This window comes from Ruditapes philippinarum, unplaced genomic scaffold (genome assembly GCF_026571515.1).
Source record: "Ruditapes philippinarum isolate M1 unplaced genomic scaffold, ASM2657151v2 ctg4743_1_1_1_1, whole genome shotgun sequence".
Classification (NCBI taxonomy): domain Eukaryota; kingdom Metazoa; phylum Mollusca; class Bivalvia; order Venerida; family Veneridae; genus Ruditapes; species Ruditapes philippinarum.
The window spans coordinates 249,441-271,308 of record NW_026857404.1 but is presented as its reverse complement, the minus strand read 5'-3'; the positions used below and the strand labels follow the sequence as shown (position 1 = coordinate 271,308).

At 32.6% G+C, this 21,868-nt stretch overlaps 1 protein-coding gene across 1 annotated transcript in view; it reads left to right on the top strand.

Annotated features, from left to right (window-relative positions):
* Nucleotides 1–21,868, top strand: part of LOC132749611 (uncharacterized) — a 41,368-nt gene that overhangs the window by 18,817 nt on the left and 683 nt on the right. The window contains exon 2 of the mRNA XM_060739451.1: nt 20,966–21,027. Within this exon, the coding sequence (XP_060595434.1) occupies nt 20,966–21,027 (62 nt within the window). The remainder of the gene's footprint in view (nt 1–20,965; nt 21,028–21,868) is intronic.

The window sequence follows — 21,868 nt, the reverse complement described above, 5'->3', positions numbered from 1 at the left end:
TTGTGGGTAAGTTATTTGTTGAGGTTTTTTACAAATTCTATTTCTTTTATGTGTTGTCATTTAAAATGCCTTTGTTGAATGTATAATTATAGTTACTAGTCCTTTTTTAATTGTGTTATCAAATCAGAATTTAGCTTATGTTATCTTATTTTTGTTTTGTTTATGTACATTTACATTTAATGTACTGATATTTTATGTAATTGTACAGGGCTCTCGTTTGGTAAAATTTGGGGCCGAATATCAGCCCCATTCCCCCACCAAAAAAGTGTGTTTTTTTCCCCCTAAAACCGAAAAAAATCCCCCTTGAAATTAATATTTAACGGGCATAGAAAATGCCGATCGGCGAATATATATTCCGCAAACGGCAACCGGAAATTAGTACGTATTCCGCGAACGGCAATCGGAAATTAGTACGTATATATAAATAAGACGTTCCAGACAGTTTTTAGCATTCCAAAATGTCGCATAATTTCAAGTCTTACCTGAAAAAAATAATTCCCACTTGAATGAAAAATATTTGAAAATCATGCAAAATTCCCCCCCTGCATGGACCCTGGCCCCAGTCTCAAAATGCTAACGAGAGCATAACAGCATAATTGTCTGATGTATGGTTTTGGAATTATCCTTTAATTTCATATAATTGTTGTACAAATTTATGTACCCCCTGATTTTTAGTTTACCCCCAGTTTTCAAAGGTAAGGGGTAAAAATACCCCCAATAAAAAATAGAAGTGGAAACACTGTCACTTCAGTCTCAATATGAATTGTATTGGTAAAGAATTAAATGAAAATGATCGCTGTCAACAAGTCAAGAAAAATTCTGGATGACACTAAGACTATTTATAAATATAATAAATTAAGTTAATAGTAGTAATTATTATGGTAGGGTGACAAATACGAAAAAACTAGCCTATTTTTAGGGGCTACCCGGACCCATTTTTTAACAAGACATGTCGTATACCAAAATGTTCCTAAATGTTTGTAGTTTCCAAATCTGCCGGCATAAATGGTGGCGAACAGAGAAATCCAAGATGGCGTCCAAGATGGCCGCCAAAATATGAAAAGTACCACTTAGTCATTATTGCTTAATTTTAAGCAGTTAAAACAGATGCTTTTGTTCTTTTATTGCATTCTTGTATCAAATTTATGTCAGGAATGAAGTTTTAGTACATATTTTTAATGTAAAAGTGTTGTTTATGGTAAAAAGCAGATAACATGTGACAAAAAAGGTACAAAAAATGATAATATTTAAAGATGTCCTGTTCATTTTCCCATGTTTTTCGTGCAGTTCACATATACAAAATGTAAATTGTTTTATTATGTCTTATATCAGCATGCCCATTCACGCACTATAGTGCGTAATTCACGCACAAAATTCTAGATGCACACATAAAAATTGTAAGCAGGGGGTACATGCACGCAAAGTAAAATCGTCAGAATGAATGTTTGGGGTAGCCTAACTAAATGTCGTTGCCATCTATTATGGTTTGGAACAGTCTAAACCTGGCCACAATTGCATGTCTGCTTTCAAAGTCATCTCAGTCTGATTCGTAAATATTTTAGTCATGTTTTGACGTCACAAGTACTGTCTTAAGAAAAAAAGAATGAAAAAGTTCTGATATTTACAACTGCCAAAAAGTATTTTGAGTTCTCCAATGATCAGCAAAAAGTTAGTCACTTGATTTTTTAACAACTACCCTCAATTGTGAGCTTCATGCATGTCATATGAAATGAAAATATAAATAATTGAGATTTTGAAATAAATGTACATAATTTCGGATATACAAAATTTTGGTTATGGGTAATAATCGTTACTGGACTAAACAAAATACCAGTGATTGTTATGGCTGTTATATTCAGGGCTCATCCGGAAGGGCGATTCAGGCGATAACTTCGTTGTGTATATTCCAATTTCGCTCTCCCGATTGATCAAAGAGAAGTCAACATCGCCGATAAAATCTTAATTCCCAAATAGTAATTACTTAGCGATGTAAAGAGCAGAGATTGTATCCGCCCATATGACGACCGCTAATTATCATTATCCAATCAGAGCGTCGCTTTATACTACCCTTCTACCTGTAAGCAAAGCGATAGACCGCCTACTCTAATCAGTAAAGAATGAGAGCATCGGCCCGAAACGGTATAATTGTGTGATAGTTTTGCGACTTTAATACGGGATTTGGCGATAATTATAGATTGTTTTTTCCCGATTATCTAAACGCGTGCAATCTTCCCTAATTGATATACACGATGCACTTCGATGGTGGGTTTTTAACCCCAGTAAAGGCGATGTGCAATGGATTTTTCACGGCTATCACAAAACTGTTAGTCAATTAAAAATAATCAATTTCATTAATGTTCAGCGACAGGATTAAAAACTTAATCATAGTTTTGAATGATTTCAGTCTGTTAACATCATTTTTTAAAGTAAAATTGTTATGTCGCTCACGTCATGGCTACAAGGCGAAATGCCGAAACCGAGCAACTTAATGATTCTGAATGATAGTTACACCTACGCGAAAATTTAAGAAAGCCAATTCGCAAAAATCTTGCGATTGGTATGTTGTAGACAGTGGGGGTGTTTGGCATTGTTCTCTTTGTAGAAATGCCAAATTTGACACAGTTTACGCACGTGGGCACGACCCGGCGAAACTACATATCGGCGAAACTACATATCGGTCGTATATCATGTAACATATATAACAACAAAATTTGTCAGGAAAGAAGTGTTCTTTTTGTTTCAATATATATATTTGTTTTAATGTCGTAAATATGACGCTCTGATTAAGATTTATCAATATTGTAAATTTTAAAAAGCATTATTTATAAAGATATTACCGAATTTAACATTTCATGAAAATAAAGGGAGGTAATTAGAAATTAATTTTCTACAATTTCTCAGTAAATTTTTTCAATAAGAAATGAATGTATGTAATTTTAGTAATCAAATATAATGTGCACAAATGTTTGCAGTACATATTTTACATATTATTTGATGTTTAAAAATTGTTTTATAAGCATAATTATATGCATATAAATCTGACATTACAACATTCATGAATTTGAAAGAAATTTCTGTCACCAAAACAGAATAGAACAGATATTATTAATCAATATCCAATGTGACCTCATCTTCTATTAAAAGTGAGGAAAGTAAAAAATATAAAATTGATTTTATCATCATATCTTTTTCTTACACATTATTATCAACAAATCTACATGAAAATATATAAACACATATTTAGAGAAAGCTTATAAATAGCTGATCAATAGATATCAAAAATAATTTTTTTTATTCATATTTGCAGCTCAAAAACATTTAGATGCCATTGCCAGATCTACTATTAATTAATCTACTATTAATTAATACTACTATTAATTAATCTACTATTAATTAATAAACTGGAGAAATATTATATGTGATGTTAATTGTGTTTATATTATAATTAAAGGATGTATAGCCATGCATGTTAATGCATACACATTGGGTTGTTTCCATTCTCCCTAATTTTCGCGAGGAAGTCACTTCTCCCTAAAATTTCCCCCCATTAACCCTTTCCCCCATGAGCATATTGTGAAAAATGGCCATTTTCACTGAAAAGCCTCCTCTTACAAGTTCAAACTGCTATGAAACTATGAACAATGCTTCAATACTGAATCAAACTTGGCACAAATGTTGACTGGACCATTGCCTTTGTAACGACATGCTCAGTCTTAAATTTCCTGTTACCATGGCAACGAGGGGACATCTCAAAATTGCCAAAAATCACTTTTTTGCCTCGATTTTTTCCATCAAAATTTACTTCAAAATGCTGCAACTTCTCAAGGGATTGAGATAGAGTCAAAGGCTTTTCAGTGTTGGTTACACGTTACCTTATGATCAACCTTGGGTCATTTTAAGCCTCTCACAAGTCCAAAATTTTCTTGGCGATAAGGGGGACTCCGCCCCCCTTCAAAACCCCCAAACAGAAGGGGGCACATCCCCCTTCTGGCAACCCCCTGATGTATTATTTGGATGGGGGACGGCGCCGAAAAAATGGTCACTTTTTTTAACAACATTTCTCAAACGAAAAACAGTGTTTTTGGTCTAAATAGGACATTTTTTCACTGTTTGAGGCCTCAAAAAAGGGGGGGGGGGGGGGCAAAAAGCCGTCGAAACACGCTTATATAAGGGAAAAGGTTAATATCATGTTGACTAAAATGTTCTTACAAACAAAAACATGTTTAAACTTAAATGTACCCCCAGATTTTGAAATGTACCCCCAATTTTCAATGACAGGGGGTACATGTACCCCTACATTTAAAATTGAGTGGGCATGCTGTATATAACAGGAAACAATCTTCTTATATAAGGAAAATGCCGTACAGTGTGTTCAATACATAGTAATTTTTTAGAACAATGTGTATTTCTGAGTGGGTGGGGTAAAATATCAAATAATGTCTTTATCGCAAATTAATTGTAAATAACTTTATATTAAACTAGTTTATGAAACAGCTTTATAAGCTCTATTTTTTTTAACAAATGAAGTAATTGTGGAATAGAATACGCATGAATTGCAAATATTTTGAAGAGAAAATTGTTTGAATTAAAGAAAACTCCTATATTTTAGATAATGCAGACCCATTTATTGGCTTCGGCGTCCCTATAGTTAAGTTTTTACGTGTAAGCTGGTATCTCCATAACTACTGAAGTGAATGGATTGAAATTTTATACACTTGTTCTCTTCTCTATGATAATCTAACATGATTGGCACAAGTCCCATAACTCTGATTTGCTTTTTTGCATATTTATGCCCTTTTTTCGGAAATTCTTGGTTAAGTTTTTGCGCGTAAGCTGGTATCTCCATAACTACTGGAGGGTATCTCCATAACTACTGGAGGGAATGGATTGGAACTTCACGCACATGTTTTCTGTGACTTTCTTACTTCACTGAACGTGATTGGCACAAGTCCCATAACTCTGATTTGCTTTCTGCATATCAATACCTCTTTTTCGATTTACAAAATTTTGGATAAATTTTTGAGTGGATGGCATATGTATTTTACAAAAAGCCCTTATTTGACAATTTTATGTAAAATAATAATCCCTCAACAAAACATCTTTTTGACAGGCTTTGTGCATGTTTTTGTGACAATTGTATGCATACATAATAATCATGCAGTAATTTACTCGATAAAACATCTAAATGACAAGCTTTTGTACTTTTTTCAGACAATTTTATGTATTCATATAGGTACGCAATAGTATAATACTCAACGAAACAACCTTGTGACAACTCTTTCGAATTGTGGAGCGTCGCTGTCCTCCGACAGCTCTTGTTAAATAGTCTATTTGTACTTTCTCATTTTCTTTCTTTTTATTGACTTTTTACATAAACATGAACACCTATGTACTTTTTATACCCCCAAAAACGAAGTTTGGGGGGGTATATAGGAGTCACCCGGTGGTCGGTTGGTCGGTCGGGCGGTCGGTCGGTCCAGACGTCCGTTGCATTTTCCTTGTCCGGAGCATAACTTGAAGACTAATGATTGGAATTCAATATAACTACACACAATGATCAAGCACAATGAGAGGAAGTGCAGTGCACAAGAACCATAACTCTATCTTGACTAATTACAGAGTTATTGCCCTTTGTTACTTTTCCTTGTCCGGGGCATAACTTGAAAACTACTGGTTGGAATTCAAAACAACTTCATACAATTGTCAAACACATTAAGGGGAAGTGCAGTGCACAAGAACCATAACTCTATCTGAATTAATTACAGAGTTATTGCCCTTTGTTACTTTTCCATTGCTTTCTTTTGTGCGGCCCATAACTTGAAGACTAATTGTTGGAATTCAATATAACTACATACAATGGTCAAGCACAATGAGAGGAAGTGCAGTGCACAAGAACCATAACTCTATCTTGACTAATTACAGAGTTATTGCCCTTGGTTTCTTTTCCTTGTCTGGGGCATAACTTGAAAACTACTAGATGGAATTCAAAAGAACTTCATACAATTGTCAAACACAATAAGGGGAAGTGCAGTGCACAAGAACCATAACTCTATCTAAAGTAATTACAGAGTTATTGCCCTTTGTTACTTTTCCATTGCTTTCTTTTGTCCGGACCATAACTTGAAGACTAATTGTTGGAATTCAATATAACTTAATACAATGGTCAAGCACATTGAGAGGAAGTGCAGTGCACAAGAACCATAACTCCATCTTGACTTATTACAGAGTTACTGCCCTTTGTTACTTTTCCTTTTTCAGAGTATGACTTAAAAACTACTGGTTAAAATTCAAAACAACTTCATACAATGGTCAAACACAATAAGGGAAAGTGCAGTGCATAAGAACTATAACTCCATCTTGACTTATTATAGAGTTATTGCCCTTTGTTACTTTTCCATTGCCTTTTTTGTCCGGAGCATAACTTGAAGATTAATAGTTGGAATTCAATATAACTTCATACAATGGTCAAGCACATTGAGAGGAAGTGCAGTGCACAAGAACCATAACTCCATCTTGACTAATCACAGAGTTATTGCCCTTTGTTACTTTTCCTTGTCCAGAGCATAATTTGAAAACTACTGTTTGAAATTTAATACAACTTTATACAGTTGTCAAGGACATTAAAAGGAAGTGCAGTGCACAAGAGCCATAACTCCATTTTGACAAAATACAGAGTTACTGCCCTTTGATACTTTTCCTTGTCCGGAGCATAACTTAAAACGTACTGGTTGGAATTCAAAACAACTTCATACAATGGTCAAGCACAATAAGAGGAAGTGCAGTGCACAAGAACTATAACTCCATCTTCAGTATTTATAGAGTTATTGCCCTTTGTTTCTTTTCCTTGTCTTTCTGGACTTATTACAGAGTAATTCAATAAAACTTCATCAATGGCCAACCACATTGAAAGGAAATGCAACATACAAGAGCCACAACTATCTTTAATTGCCCACAACCATAACTCTATATTTCAATTCTTTTACAAGGTATTCTGTTACTAGCAACATCTTCATTTCTGAAGCAGTCTTGTGGGGGTATTAATCACATTTAGTGATAGTTCTAGTTGTATATCCTACCACTAAACATACATTTTTATTAAATAGATTGAAGCATTTCTGATGATGTTTCCTACAGTGATTGTCCAATTTAACCATCTGCATGTGAGTGGATGGGGAATAATGTAATTACTGTTTACAATGTTGTAAATTTAAAGGATTTAAATATGACATAAATAACAAGCTAATATCATTAATTTTGCGTCATTACATCAAATACATTTAAGATGTTTACGTATTCTGTAAGTAACACAAGTTTTTCATGGTCAAAATAGAAAAGCATATTTAAAATATAGTGGGTCTAACACTTAAAATCTTAAATACGCTATAAATACTGTAAACAACTGATTTTGCGCAATTTCATTATAACAACCAATTTTAATTTTGCTTTTTCATATTGATGATGTACAATGATGACATGTACCTAAATTAACATTTCAGAGATCCAATGCAATTCACTTTCAATGTAGAAATACTTTTCTTCAACTTGGTCAAATTAAATTAAACACAAATAAAAGTTAGTTGAAATATTAAGAGGATATTTTTTCGTTTGAGTGAAATATGAAATATATTTTCACTCAACATGATAAAATGCCACATATTTTCACGAGCCAGTACGGCGAGTGAAAATATGTAGCATTTTATCATGTTGAGTGAAAATATATACCATATTTCACGAAAAACTTAAAAATAACCTTTTTATTTAATTTCATTATCAAAGAAAATGGTAACGAAACCCCTTGCTTGCTACCAACTGCAATTGTACAGCGCGCAGTAATTTATGCGTAAGCACGCGCTGTTTGGCGCTACATTGTGACGTCATGTAAACAATTCTTTAAACGTCTGTACAGCGTTAATTACTGAATTAAAGATATTGGTGTTCGGATTAATTTTCTTAGTAAGACCATTTTCTATCATTCTAGATAGTTTTCAAAACAAAATTCAAGAAAAAGTTGTTTTGTATTTATCAGATTTTTCAAACAAAATGGCGAAAGAAGTCCCTTGAAATAAATATGAGTTTTGACTCCGCCCACTTTCATATTTATAACTCATATTTATTTTTAAAAAATATGAAATATATTTGACTGATATAGCACCATATTTCATGGGTAAAATTAAATAATGCTTAATATTCACGAATTTCGGTGAATTTTAGAACCTTGTCTTGTAGAATATAAATGAATCATTATCGTTTTTACAGAAGAGAAAATTTACAAAAAAAAATAAAATAAACGCAAAACAAAATGTTTCAAATAAATATTTTTTTTAACGTAGACTACTACATTTGCGCCGTGTCACGACAAAACCAACATAATGAGTTTGCAACCAGCATGGATCCAGACCAGCCTGCGCATCTGCGCAGTCAGATCAGGATCCATGCTGTTCGCTATCAGTTTCACTACTTGTTATAGGGTTTGTAATCGAACAGCATGGATCCTGATCAGACTGCGCGGATGCGCAGGCTGGTCTGGATCCATGCTGGTCGGAAACCCATTATGTTGGTTTTGTCGTGACACTGCTCATTTATATTCTGAATTTATATACCAAGTGTAAAGTTTGAAATACCTCATACTTTCAATAACTTAATGTAAGATAGAACACGGCACGTTGCAAACGTTTAAGAAGCTTTAAAATTATTATGAAAAGTGGACAATATCTCAAATAAGATTCTGTTATTCCAATAGTTTCAGCCATTTTTTGCACACATTACATCAAAGTTGATATGTATGTCTGTTTAATTAATGTGCTGCTCGTAACGGCCGTATATTGCACATATTAGGCGTTACTATTGCCTAATTCCTGAGCTATTTTCTCATTCCTGCTTTTCAGATATACATGAATGTATGAAACGAATAAATAAAACTGTCTCTAGACACATAGATGTCAATTGGGTCCAAACCAAGAATTCAGTTAACCAGATGGCAAATTTAATTGATGAGTACATTTTTATTACAACAATTTCCAGATTACTACTTATACTTTGGTCACAGGGTTTTGGACTGTTGACATAAAACTGGAGATTTGACTCTCTTTCAATCCCTCTTCTCTCTTTATATAATGTACACTGTGCTTTGGTGTAATGGCCCGTTTCCTTTATAATTCAGTTATTTCTTTATTTAGGTTATTAAACTTTTTTTATCATTTTTCAATGTGTTCACGTTTTCTTCAAACGGGATCTTCTTAGAAACCAATTGGCTAATGTTGACGGGTTATTTTTTGCATAAAACCCTTTGTACCTGATTTAGTTAGTGACAACACCTTGTTTATCACTACCAACATTGTTTATTTTTCTCAGTTTATCACCTTGTGGGGTCTTCCATTTCAATATGCTTATTAAATGATTAAAAAATAGTTCTTTGAAACATCAAGGTTAAAGCCTTCATATTAAGTCTAACATTTTAACCCAATACTGCAACTGCTCAAGTTATATTCTGCAGTCAAACTTCACTATCCATGCATGTGAATTGCCAGTTTGATGTTTTTATGCCCCCACAATGTGGGTGCATATAGCGTTGCACTTGTCCGTCCGTCCGTCCGTCAGTCCGTACGTCCCGAAATCTTGTGAACGCAACTCCTCTTAAACTGTATGGCAGATTTTGCTTAAACTTACAGGGATGAACAACCTTAATGTGTAGATGGTAGTAAAGGAAGGAATTTTTGCTGCGACCAAATTTAACAGAATTATGGCCCTTTGTTAATTTTTTCACTATATACTATGTAGAAATTTTGTGAACGCAACTCCTCTTAAACCGGATGGCAGATTTTGCTTAAACTTACAGGGATGAACAACCTTAATGTGTAGATGGTAGTAAAGGAAGGAATTTTTGCTGCGACCAAATTTAACAGAATTATGGCCCTTTGTTAATTTTTTCACTATATACTATGTAGAAATTTTGTGAACGCAACTCCTCTTAAACCGGATGGCAGATTTTGCTTAAACTTACAGGGATGAACAACCTTAAGGTGTAGATGGTAGTGAAGGAAGGAATTTTCACTGCCACCAAATTTAACAGAATTATGGCCCTTTGTTGATTTTTCAATATATACTATGTAGAAATTTTGTGAATGCAACTCCTCTTAAACGGGATGGCAGATTTTGCTTAAAGTTCCAGGGATGAACAACCTTAATGTGTAGATGGCAGTAAAGGAAGGAATTTTTGCTGCAACCAAATTTAACAGAATTATGGCCCTTTGTTGATTTTTTCATTATATACTATGTAGAAATTTTGTGAACTCAACTCCTCTTAAACCGGATGGCAGATCTTGCTTAAACTTTCAGGGATTAACAACCTTAATGTGTAGATGGTAGTAAAGGAAGGAATTTTTGCTGCGACCAAATTTAACAGAATTATGGCCCTTTGTTGATTTTTAGTTTTCAACTTGTGGCACATGTAGTCCAAAAAATATTTGACCTAGAGTCATAAGATTGACAGAACAGTAACGTGTGGGGGCATCCGTGTCCTATGGACACATTTCTAGTTTTTTTCTGTATTAGAAGTGAATTACGTAACGCAAAACATCTTAAAACTAAAAAGTAAAATTTTATTTATAAACACACAATCCAAAATTAATATTGTAGATCTCTGACAGTTTGATGGCATTAAAGACGACAGTAATTAGTGTTTTTGTTGTTTTTTTGTTGTTGTTTTTTAAGTAAATCCAATTTTGAATAAAGCAATCTATTCTATATGTCACTTAGTCCCTAGATATTAACGATTTGGCATCACTATCAAATTTAAATTTTGATTGTGCCTTTTCCTGTTCTTTTATTTGCATTTTTAAGATGAAATCACCAAAAGTTATATACAGTTGTCAATATGGTGTGCAAAATAAGTCTACAATGACCCTCTTGTTCTTGAATTTTACTACAATTACATTCCTTTTTACCTATTTCAGGAAATTTTCTATAATCAAATGTGCCTTTATTCAAAAACTTTTGTGAAAAAGTGATTATTTATTATTTGGATGTTTACTCTTACCTGAAATATCAAACTGTGTTATGTACATATACCCCACCCACTCAGTTACATGAAAGGTCGGGAAATGTATGTAGAAACTCACCAAAGAAAGCGTACATGTTTGAATAAGTTTTCATATTTACATATGAAACATACAAGAAATAAATTAAATGATTGTTTAAACTTGGATAAATGAAAGAAAAACTTTTTTTAGCAAGTAAGTTATTAAGCATAAACTTATCAGGTTAAATTGAAACGCTGTGTTCAACTTATAATGTGCTTAATTTCTTATAAAACTATTAACAATCTTGCATACTTTGTCCAAAAGTTAATGAATTTTGTTATTAATTATAGATTAAAGTATTTCAGGTAGTTTATTTCAAATAATAACAATTTAAATACATAACAGTAATGTAACTTACAATAAATTTGTGATTTTTATCAAATTATATTTTACCCCACCCACTTAAAAAATACACATTTTCTCAAAAAATGCAATTATATAAAAAAAAATCAATTGCACTTTTCATATGCAAAGGATGGTTTCTTGTAATATAAACCATAGTTAATCAATTGATTTGTAAATTGCATTATAACATGGAAAAATGTTCGGACATCTTAAAATTTTATCAAATTTTCATTATTTTTCGCCACAATTTTCATCCTGTGTCTGTTAAAAGATATTGTTATATTAAAAATAGAAACTGAATTTCAATATGTGATATGTATTTGATACAAAAATGCATGAAAAGAACAAATGCATCTGTTTTAACTGATTAAAATCAAGTAAAAGTAAGTAAGTTGTTATTTCCATATTTTTGGCGGCCATCTTGGACGCCATCTTGGATTTCTCTGTTCTCCACCATTTATGCCAATTTATGCCGGCAGTTTTGGAAACTACGAATATATTGGAACATTTTGGTATATGACACCCCTTGTTAAAAAATGGGTCCGGGTTCAAGTTTCTGAATGGCTTGATTGTCACCCTACCATTATGTCTATAATGCCCAGACATTTCTAGCATTATTTTATAACTCCGTTGAATGTAAAAATGATCATCTTTCTTTATATTATTAGTGTGACCATCATATAGAAACAAGTAAGATGCTGACCAATTGAAATAACTTAAGCTGGGTTCTCACTAGGATTTTCAAAGTAGGAGTCCTTGGACTCCCAAGCACAAAAAGTAGGAGTTCCAGATCACATTGAATATGTTAAGCCATCTTTGCTGCACTTATGCAGTTGACGAATATGATGTATTTATGCAGAGTAAGGGGTTATACTGGTAAATACCTCCATCACAACGAATGTAAACAATATCTTTAGTAATTTTAATTCCCAAAACTACATTTTAAGTGTTATTACACACATTTTAACAAAACATATCTTCCTTTTGGTTCGTATCGTATCGATTTATTCAGGGAATAGACATAATATACAAACAATGTTATCACATATATCAACTTGCATATATATATAAAAACACACGCATAAATGCAACAAAAGTAACTATAAGATTAATTAATGAGTATGTTCTATGTAACCCTAGGATTGCCCATGAAGCTAAAAGCTTATTTCCAATGGGGTCCATTTACTGTAAAATTATTACACTAACTTACATAATAATAAATGAATTATAAAGAAGTTAAAATAAATGACAATTTTCAACAAACAAGACACATTTTTCAATATAATAAGACATGTCCGAATAAAATTTCAAAAAGTTAAAAATATCAATGACCTGATTGATTAGAAGTTCCCGGTGATGCAAAGAATCGGTACGATTCTTTTAATTATAAAAAGCGGCATCGCGAAAATATGTGACAATTAAAAATTTGTATGTTTCCTGCAGAAACATTCACAGTTCTACTTACTGTCTATTTTGATAATATTAGATTAAATATTTTTTTATTATTTTAAGTTTGTTACTCATCGGCTTTTTCAACAGGCATCGTAAAACAAAATTTTCAAATTTGTAATTCATGGCAAAATTTACCGTTGTTGATGAAACTTTTTAAATACAGAGTTGACTGATATTTATTTAACATGTACAAAATAGAGTTAAGGTTGGTCAATATCTTCTTTGCATCACCGGGAACTTCTAATCAATCTGGTCATTGATATTTTTAACTTTTTGAAATTTTATTCGGACATGAGGGCTGACAGAAAGAAAATTTATCTCGGACCGCATGATTTTTATTCACCGAGGGCCGACCAACCTTCGAACATGCATGCGGTGACAAATAAAAATGAAGCAGACAAAAGTTCTTTCGGTCAGACAAGAATTGAAAGTTTTTCTGACCGAATGTCAGGCAAATTTTTCAGCAGTTTCGCGAAGCCTTGTATTAAATATAGAGTTGTGATTAAATCATCATGATTATTTTTGAAAATAAATGTTGTATATTTCTGATAATAATATTATACACCTACAAACTGCAATTTTAGTATAAATTTCAATTAAAAAATTATATTTATTAATTTACAAGTCACTTTTGTATTTTTCAAAGTGAGTGAAAGGAATATTTCAGAACTTGTGTATAGAAATTATGCCAATAAATGGCTATTAAATCAACATAGTGATTATTTTTGAAAAATAGATATTTATAAGTTGCTAATAATATAATACGTCTACAAACAGAAAATTCACTGTAAAATTCTATCAAAACGGTACAATTTAAATTTTAAAAGTCACTTCCGTCAAAAATCTCGTATTTTAGGCATACCGGTGAACCAAGTGCGTATTTAATCATTCACTAATCGGTGTTTCAGTATTTTGTTTGTTGTTTAGAAATAATTTATGATATGAAATTAGACAAAGCCTTAGATAAAGCGACTTCAGAGAACAGCTTTTATCAGGCTGGTGAAAAGGCCCAATCAGGCTTGGACATAAAATATCTTATTTGTAGAAAAATAATCAATCAGTTTCTTTCTCACTTGTTTTGTTTATCAAGCATTGATATATTGAGGCCATCCTTAAAAAAATGTTTGTTTGCAGTAACGCGACCGACTCACAAAATTTGCCCCTACTCAAATTTTTTTTTCATGGTCAGGATAAATTTTTTTTTTTTTTAATCAGAAAATTATGCCTTGTGCTTTGTTTTGTTCTTTTAAAGATTAATAGAAGAAATAAAATGTAGGTCTTATTAAATTAGAATTCAGTTATCAATTTATTAATTGTTACCAGATAAACAAAGCATATATTGTCCAGCATTTTGAAATTCCATGTTTATTTTGAAGTACAGTTCAATAAAAAAAAAAAAAAACTAGAAATGTGTCATCATGCCACGGATGCCCCCGCATGCAGCCAAAATTTCAGATGGTGCATTAATTTTTTTTTTTCATTTTAAGTTCAAAGCCCTTAAAACTTTTCAATGTTAACACAAACCATTTCCATACAACGTTCAAGGCACTGAAATTATTCAGTCTTAACCTTTAGAAAAAGCATATTGCATATTTGTAGCCAAAATAATGGCTAAAAGAATGAGTGCTGAAACTGAAAGTTCAAAATTTTTCCAACATTCAGGAAAGATAAGTTTGTCTAAAATCATTGAACCATGACCAAATTCAAACTTAAACTGCTTATTCCTAAGATGTATCTATATTATTTTCAAAGTGAAAGGGACATAACTCTGCCAAAAATCCATCAAACCATGACCAAATTCCAACTTGACCTGCCCATTCCTTTGACATATCCATATGTCAAATTAAAATTGAATATGTAACACTGTTAGGTAGATAATGAACAGAAACTGTAAATTTCATATTATTTTCAAAGTAAAAGGGGCATAACTCTGCCAAAAATCATTGAACCATGACCAAATTTGAACTTGACCTGCGCATTCCAAAAACATATCCATATGTCAAATTTGAGTTGAATGTGTTGTACCTTGAGGGAGATAATAAACGGAAACTGAAAATTTCATATTACTTTCAAAGTGAAAGGGGCATAACTCTGCCAAAAATCATTGAACCATGACCAAATTTGAACTTGACCTGCGCATTCCATTGACGCATCCATATGTCACGTTTGAGTTGAATGTGTTGTACCTTGAGGGAGATAATGAACGGAAACTGAAAATTTCATATTATTTTCAAAGTAAAAGGGGCATAACTCTGCCAAAAATCATCGAACCACGACCAAATTTGAACTTGACCTGCGCATTCCTTTGACGCATCCATATGTCAAGTTTGAGTTGATTGTGTTGTACCGTTGGGGAGATAATGAACGGAAACTGAAAATTTCATATTATTTTCAAAGTAAAAGGGGCATAACTCTGCCAAAAATCATCGAACCATAACCAAATTCGAACTTGACCTGTATTTTCTCATAACATATCCATATGTCAAGTTTGAGTTGAATGTGTCCAACCGTTCTTGAGATAATGAACGGAAACTGAAATTTCATATTATTTTCAAAGTAAAAGGGGCATAACTCTGCCAAAAATCATTGAACCATGACCAAATTCGAACTTGACCTGTATTTTCTCATGACATATCCATATGTCAAATTTGAGTTGAATGTGCCCAACCGTTCTTAAGATAATGAACGGAAACTGATGATGACGGAATGACAGAATGACGGAAGGATGGAAGGACGGAATGACGGAACAGGGTAACACTATATGCCCCGGCCATTACATTGCAGGGGCATAAAAATCGACCTACCTACCCACCTTGAAAATTCTGGGTCGGGTTACTGCAAACAAACATTTTTTTAAGGATGGCCTGATACAAATCAAAATATTTTTGGACATTTTTGGTTATCTTTCATTTTCATAGAATTATTTCTCTTTTTCCCATTTTCTAGAAACAAAATATTTGAAGTTCATAAAAATTATATTGTAATGTAAAATTCTAAATAGAAATGTGTCCAACAACTTCATTTTGCTCTAGATTATTGCGCCATTACCTTTATTATGCTCCCCAAAAAATTTCGGGAGAGCATAATTATAGTCGTTGGGTTGTCCGTCCGTCCATCTGTAAGTCCCGAATTCATGTCCGGCCCATAACTTTGTTATTTGCAGTCTGATTTTAAAACTGTTTCACAAAAATGATCACCATATTGAGACGACGTACTGGGCACAACATTTGGGTCTCTACATTGAAGGTCAAGGTCACAGCATGACCTTGCAGCTAAATCGTGTCCGGTCCATTACTTAATTATTTTAAGTCTGATTTTAAAACTATTTCACAGAAATTATCACCATATTGAGACAACAAGTCGCACATAACATTTGGGTCACTACCTTGAAGGTCAAGGTCACAGCATGACCTTGCAGAAAATTCGTGTCCGGCCCATAACTATGTTATTTGAAGTTGGATTTTAAAACTATTTCACAGAAATGATCACTATATTGAGACGATGTGTTGCGCGCAACATTTGGGTCGCTACCTTGAAGGTCAAGGTAACAGCATGATCTTGCAGCAAAATTATGTTAGGCACATAACTTCGTAATTTGATGTCGGATTTTAAAACAATTTCACAGAAATGATCACCATTTTGAGATGACCTGTCGCGTGCACCATTTGGGTCGCTACTTTGAAGGTCAAGATCACAACATGACCTTGCAGAAAAATCGTGTCCCGCCCATAACTTCGTTCTTTGATGTCGGATTTGAAAACTATTTCACAGAAATGATCACCATATTGAGACGATGTGTTGCCCGCAACATTTGGGTCGCTACCTTGAAGGTCAAGGTCACAGCATGACCTTGCAGCAAAATCGTATCTGGCACATAACTTCGTTATTTGATGTTGGATTTTAAAACTATTTCACAGACATGATCAACATATTGAGACAAGGAGTCACACGCAACATTTGGGTCGCTACCTTGAAGGTCAAGGTCACAGCAAAATCTTATCCAGCCCATAACTTCGTTATTTGAAGTAGGATTTTACAACTATTTCACAGGATTGATCACCATATTGAGACAATGTGTCGCTCGCAACATTTGGGTTGTTTTTACACTTTGAACTTTGTCTGTGACATAACTCTGACACTACAAGAGGTATACCTTGAAGTTCCTGTGTCCAAAACCTATTTGGGGAGCATCACCCAGTTCAACCGGCTCTTCTATATATTTGGATTAAATATTCTGTTTCTAGCATTTATATTTTGACAATTCTTTGACTCTGAACATTATACTTTGAAGTTTTCTCTGAAAACTGAAGAAATGTATGCTGATAGGTGTTGGCGCAATGCATTAGAGTGTAAAGAAGTTATTAAACCTATTTTGTTTTACACTTTGCATATATAACATACTTTTTAAGGACTTCAAAAATTATGTGTTATAAAAACATGAAAAAGGGGAAATAAATCTCACAAATGTGACAGTAGCCAAATATTTTTCTATCTGTTTATGTCAAATATTATTCTCAAGAAACAAACAAAGTTTAAAAAGAAATATCTTTATTTCTTTTCTATGATTTTTTATGACATAAGCCCGATCGGGCATTTTCACCAGCCTGTTTATATTACTGCAAGACCTGTATGCTGAAGCCAATCCTGTATCGAAAGTCAACCAAAACTTCGACATATTTTTTGTCATGCTGTAATTTAATCAAAGTGTGTTATCTGGACAAAAGCTATTTAAATACAGTAAATTATTTATATAGATATATTTTGTACTCTTCAGTCTATATTTTTAAACAAAGAAGGTTAGAGTGATGAAATAATGCCTCAAAGTTTATCAGTGTGTTTACATTTCATAAAATTTAGTGCCATTTCTGCCTTAATCATATCATGTGACTTGCGAGAATTTAGGTTCGGAAACCTTTGCATGGCCCTAAAAATGACCGAAATGCTTTTTTAAATTGAAAACATGGCTTTGCAATTATGAATCACAGGTGTATTTATTCAATTATATGTTGTACCAAAAAAAATTTGTATTCATATTGTTTTGAGCGATCATTCGTGATTTTTTTTTGGTATTTATATTAAAAATAGTGTATGGTCTGTTACTAAAAATAGATGCTAGAATTTCCAAAACTTGAAGTCCCATTAACAGCCCAAAACATGTTTTTTATTCAAGGGCCATAACTCGTAAATTAACCAGAAAATCCTTTTAATATGCTCAAGTACTTGAGGTACCAATCAATCCTGTAAAGTCTCATTAATTTGCATTAGCAGGGTTCTCAATAAGAGCCGGCCGCTGGCCGAAATGACCGTTTAAAAACACTTTTTGGCCGGCTGAAATTTGTAAAAGTTTCAATTAATACCAAAATCTGAGAACAGAATTTGACTGTCAAATACTGATGCTCCGTGATAATTGTTAATTTTTCAGTAGAAACACAATAAATGATTGGAATAAATCTGAAAACGGACTTTAATTAGCAAATAAATCTTAATTAAACCTGCACAAAGTGAAACCGGAAGTCGAACTCCATTGCCGATTTTTTCCAGCCTACTGCAATATTGCAATGAAAATACTTGTTAAAACTGGACACTATTCAAGGGTTTAAACTTTTAAAAACATGGTTTGTTTACTATAAAATCGTAAAATCAATCTTTGATAGTTGTCATTTACACTGGTAATGTGTACTTAAATAGAGTTAAACTTCGTTCGCTCGAACTTGTATCGCTCGAATACCTCCCTTCGCTCGAACTCATTTTGCCCAGTCCCGGCAAAATTCCTTTATAATATATATTGTTCTACCTCGGATTGCTCGAACACCGATCGCTCGAACTCTAGAACCTGATCTCTGGTCCCTTAGGCAGAAATATAGTGCAAATCACACCTTTTCGGTCGAACACAAAAAGACATGTCGGTATGTCCTAAATAAATGACAGTCGGCGACTCATGTTTTTAACACCTCGTGATCGTGACAAAGGTAATTAAGGTTAATTGATACAAAATAAAAGGTGTTGTTACCAATTTATTTGTATGATAATATTGTTGATTTGCCGTTTATGGTAACAATAGAAAGAAAATAACTTGTGAAATATGCATGCAAATAAAGAATGACGTTTACCCGGACGCTTTTAATTACAACCGTGGTTCATGTAAGTGAATCATAACAGTGTTATCTATTTATAGAATGATACTTATATGTGTGTTTATTTTAGTAAATGACTACAAATAGATGCTGCTGTAAATGTTTTTAATAAATATTTCATTAATTTATTTTTTTTAATGAAATTCATCCCATTATAAACATATAAATATATTTTGAACATTGTTCAACAAGTTTGGTGTGATTGCCCAATCGAACTCAACCAATTATAATATGCATGAATATAGATTAACACAGTGTACCGTTTATACTTAATTAAAACACTGGTATAATAATTCTGAATATGAAATATTCGACGAACAGATGTACTAACAAACAATTATATTGACGCATTTATCATTCGACCGATGTAAGCTAGGAAAACTTTTAGGCATCTGATCAACGTAATAATAGTTCAACCTCGGTTGGCTCGAACTACCCATCTCTCGAACAAATTTGCACTGGCCCTCCGAGTTCGAGCGAACGAAGTTCGACTGTACATTCATGTGTTGTCGAAAATAGATCTGATTTCGGATGTAACTTATTCGGACATGAACTTCATACACTGATATATACAATGCTTATTTATGAATAAGCAATTTCAATGCAAGTAATATAATATTAATAACAAGCTTGTTATCAAAGTTTTGATACCCTATAGTAGGTATAAAAATTAAGGGCAATATACTTTGATCAAAATGACTTAAAATCTATAATTTGTTGTTCAAATCAGGGACAAAAGATTTAAATCCAATGCTCCTACTCAAATCTTATACCAAATAACTGAATACATTTTTAGTGAAGTTACATGTACTGAGATTTGTTGGCATAAATAGTAAAAGTTTGTTTTTGTGACATTTGCTCTGTTCCATGTCTGACAAATAAGTTTATAGAATTTATGACTAACACATTTAGGTCCTGTTCAAGCTTTTAACTTAAAAATGAGAATCAATTTTAGGATCAGAATCAATATTTGGATAAACTGTAAAATTCCCTTAATCTTACAAAAATAACAATAAATTTATCTAAAATTTCATAAACTTTCCATCACAAACCCACTTTCATCAAATTATTATTAGATATATAATCTATGAGGATAAACAGTGAAGAATATTAGTTTTTAATTTGATCCTGATCCTTAAATTTTTGTGAACACTGGGCCTGTTTTGATTTTGTAAACATAAACTGTACATTGATGTATATATGTAGATGTGAAACTGTAAGCTCTATTGAAATCTTGTTAGTGTCATGCCTGCAGCTTGACAGGCAACACATAATTTGCTTATTTTTTATTTAATCATTTAATGCCAGGTGAGTATTCACATAATTGGCAAGTCATTTTAAAATGCCAGGCTGTTCGATGAAAGCGTCAATCCCTAAAAAATGAAACACAATGATTGGCATCTGGCACATGATATTTTATTATTGAATAAGAGTGATTTTTATGCAGTAATTTTCTAATATTTTTCTCCTGTCTGCAATTAATGCCCGACATAACTGTATTGGTCCAGCATTTTAAAATGAATTGCATGATATGGTGTTTCATTAAGTTTAAAATGACTTAAAAACACAGTATTTAAGACAAAACTGCACTTTTTTTCCAATTCATCACACAAAATATATTTGACAACACTCTTAATACTGGATTACTCATAATGTAACACATTTTTTTACAGAATTTAATAGTGTGAGAAATTTTATATATTTTTTTTTTCAAATTATGCCTTTACATTTGGTCTTCTGTAATAGTTTTAAACTGCCAAAATATGGCCTAGAATGCAGGAAATCAAGCGCTTAATTTCAAAAATTTTCCCGGACCCCCTAGACATCCTGCTAGAATACAAATTTGGCCTGCAGAGCTGAAAGTTATTGAGAACCCTGATTAGTAGTATAAGAGAAGACAAAACTGATAAAAATCATGATTATTAAAGTTTATTATTAACTTAAATTTTATTTCAGTTTAAAAATGTACAGACAGATGGCAGTCCTAAACTTGAAGAGGTGTTTTCTCAATGGAAGAGGTATGTTGAAACTTGATGGTTCAATTTAAAATATTTGTACTTTTAAGTTCTGTAAAATCCTTCTAAATCTGACAGCTTGTGGTCCAAGTTTTTGTCCTGTTACTGGGACAGATATCCAGGAGAAGAGTGCTCAATCTGGACACATTATTTTACACTATTATATACTTAAATCTTTTTAAGCAGTAATGTGCATCCAAAAGGAGTCCTTAAATATTAATTAAGTCCAGTAAATTGTTGAGTAAGTTTCATTAAATTAAGATGTGAGGAACTAACAGATGTAGTTTATGAAAGGTTGATTAAGTCTACTAAGTACCTACTTGAAACATAAAAAAGGATCATTGTACCTCATCTTCAACTAAATGTGTCAATACAAAAAATGATAAAAAAAATTATTTTAAAGTGACACTTAATTGACAAAAACAATTTTTCAACTCATCGTATCTCTAAATTTGCAATTGATAATCATAAGCAGAAAAATGCTCTGAATATCATGAAATAAAATGTGCAGAATTGTTTTTTGTAAAAACAGATACAGTTGACATTAATAAAACATTCACAGAATGAGTATTGTGTATTCATAAATTGAATCAAAACAAAGTTAGTCACTGTTGTTGTAGTATTAACTTGCAATACAAATAATATTTAATAATGGTTTAGCTATTTACTACTCACTAATAAGTGAAAACACTGTATACTTTAAACCAAAATAAAATACAATCATTTAGATCATCATCGAAGTTCGTTATTTACCATTGGCCCAAATTTTACAAAATGGCCATCATTTTCAGACAAGTGGGCCCAGGGCCAAGTTCTTTCAAATTCTTGTCAGTTCTCTGGTAGT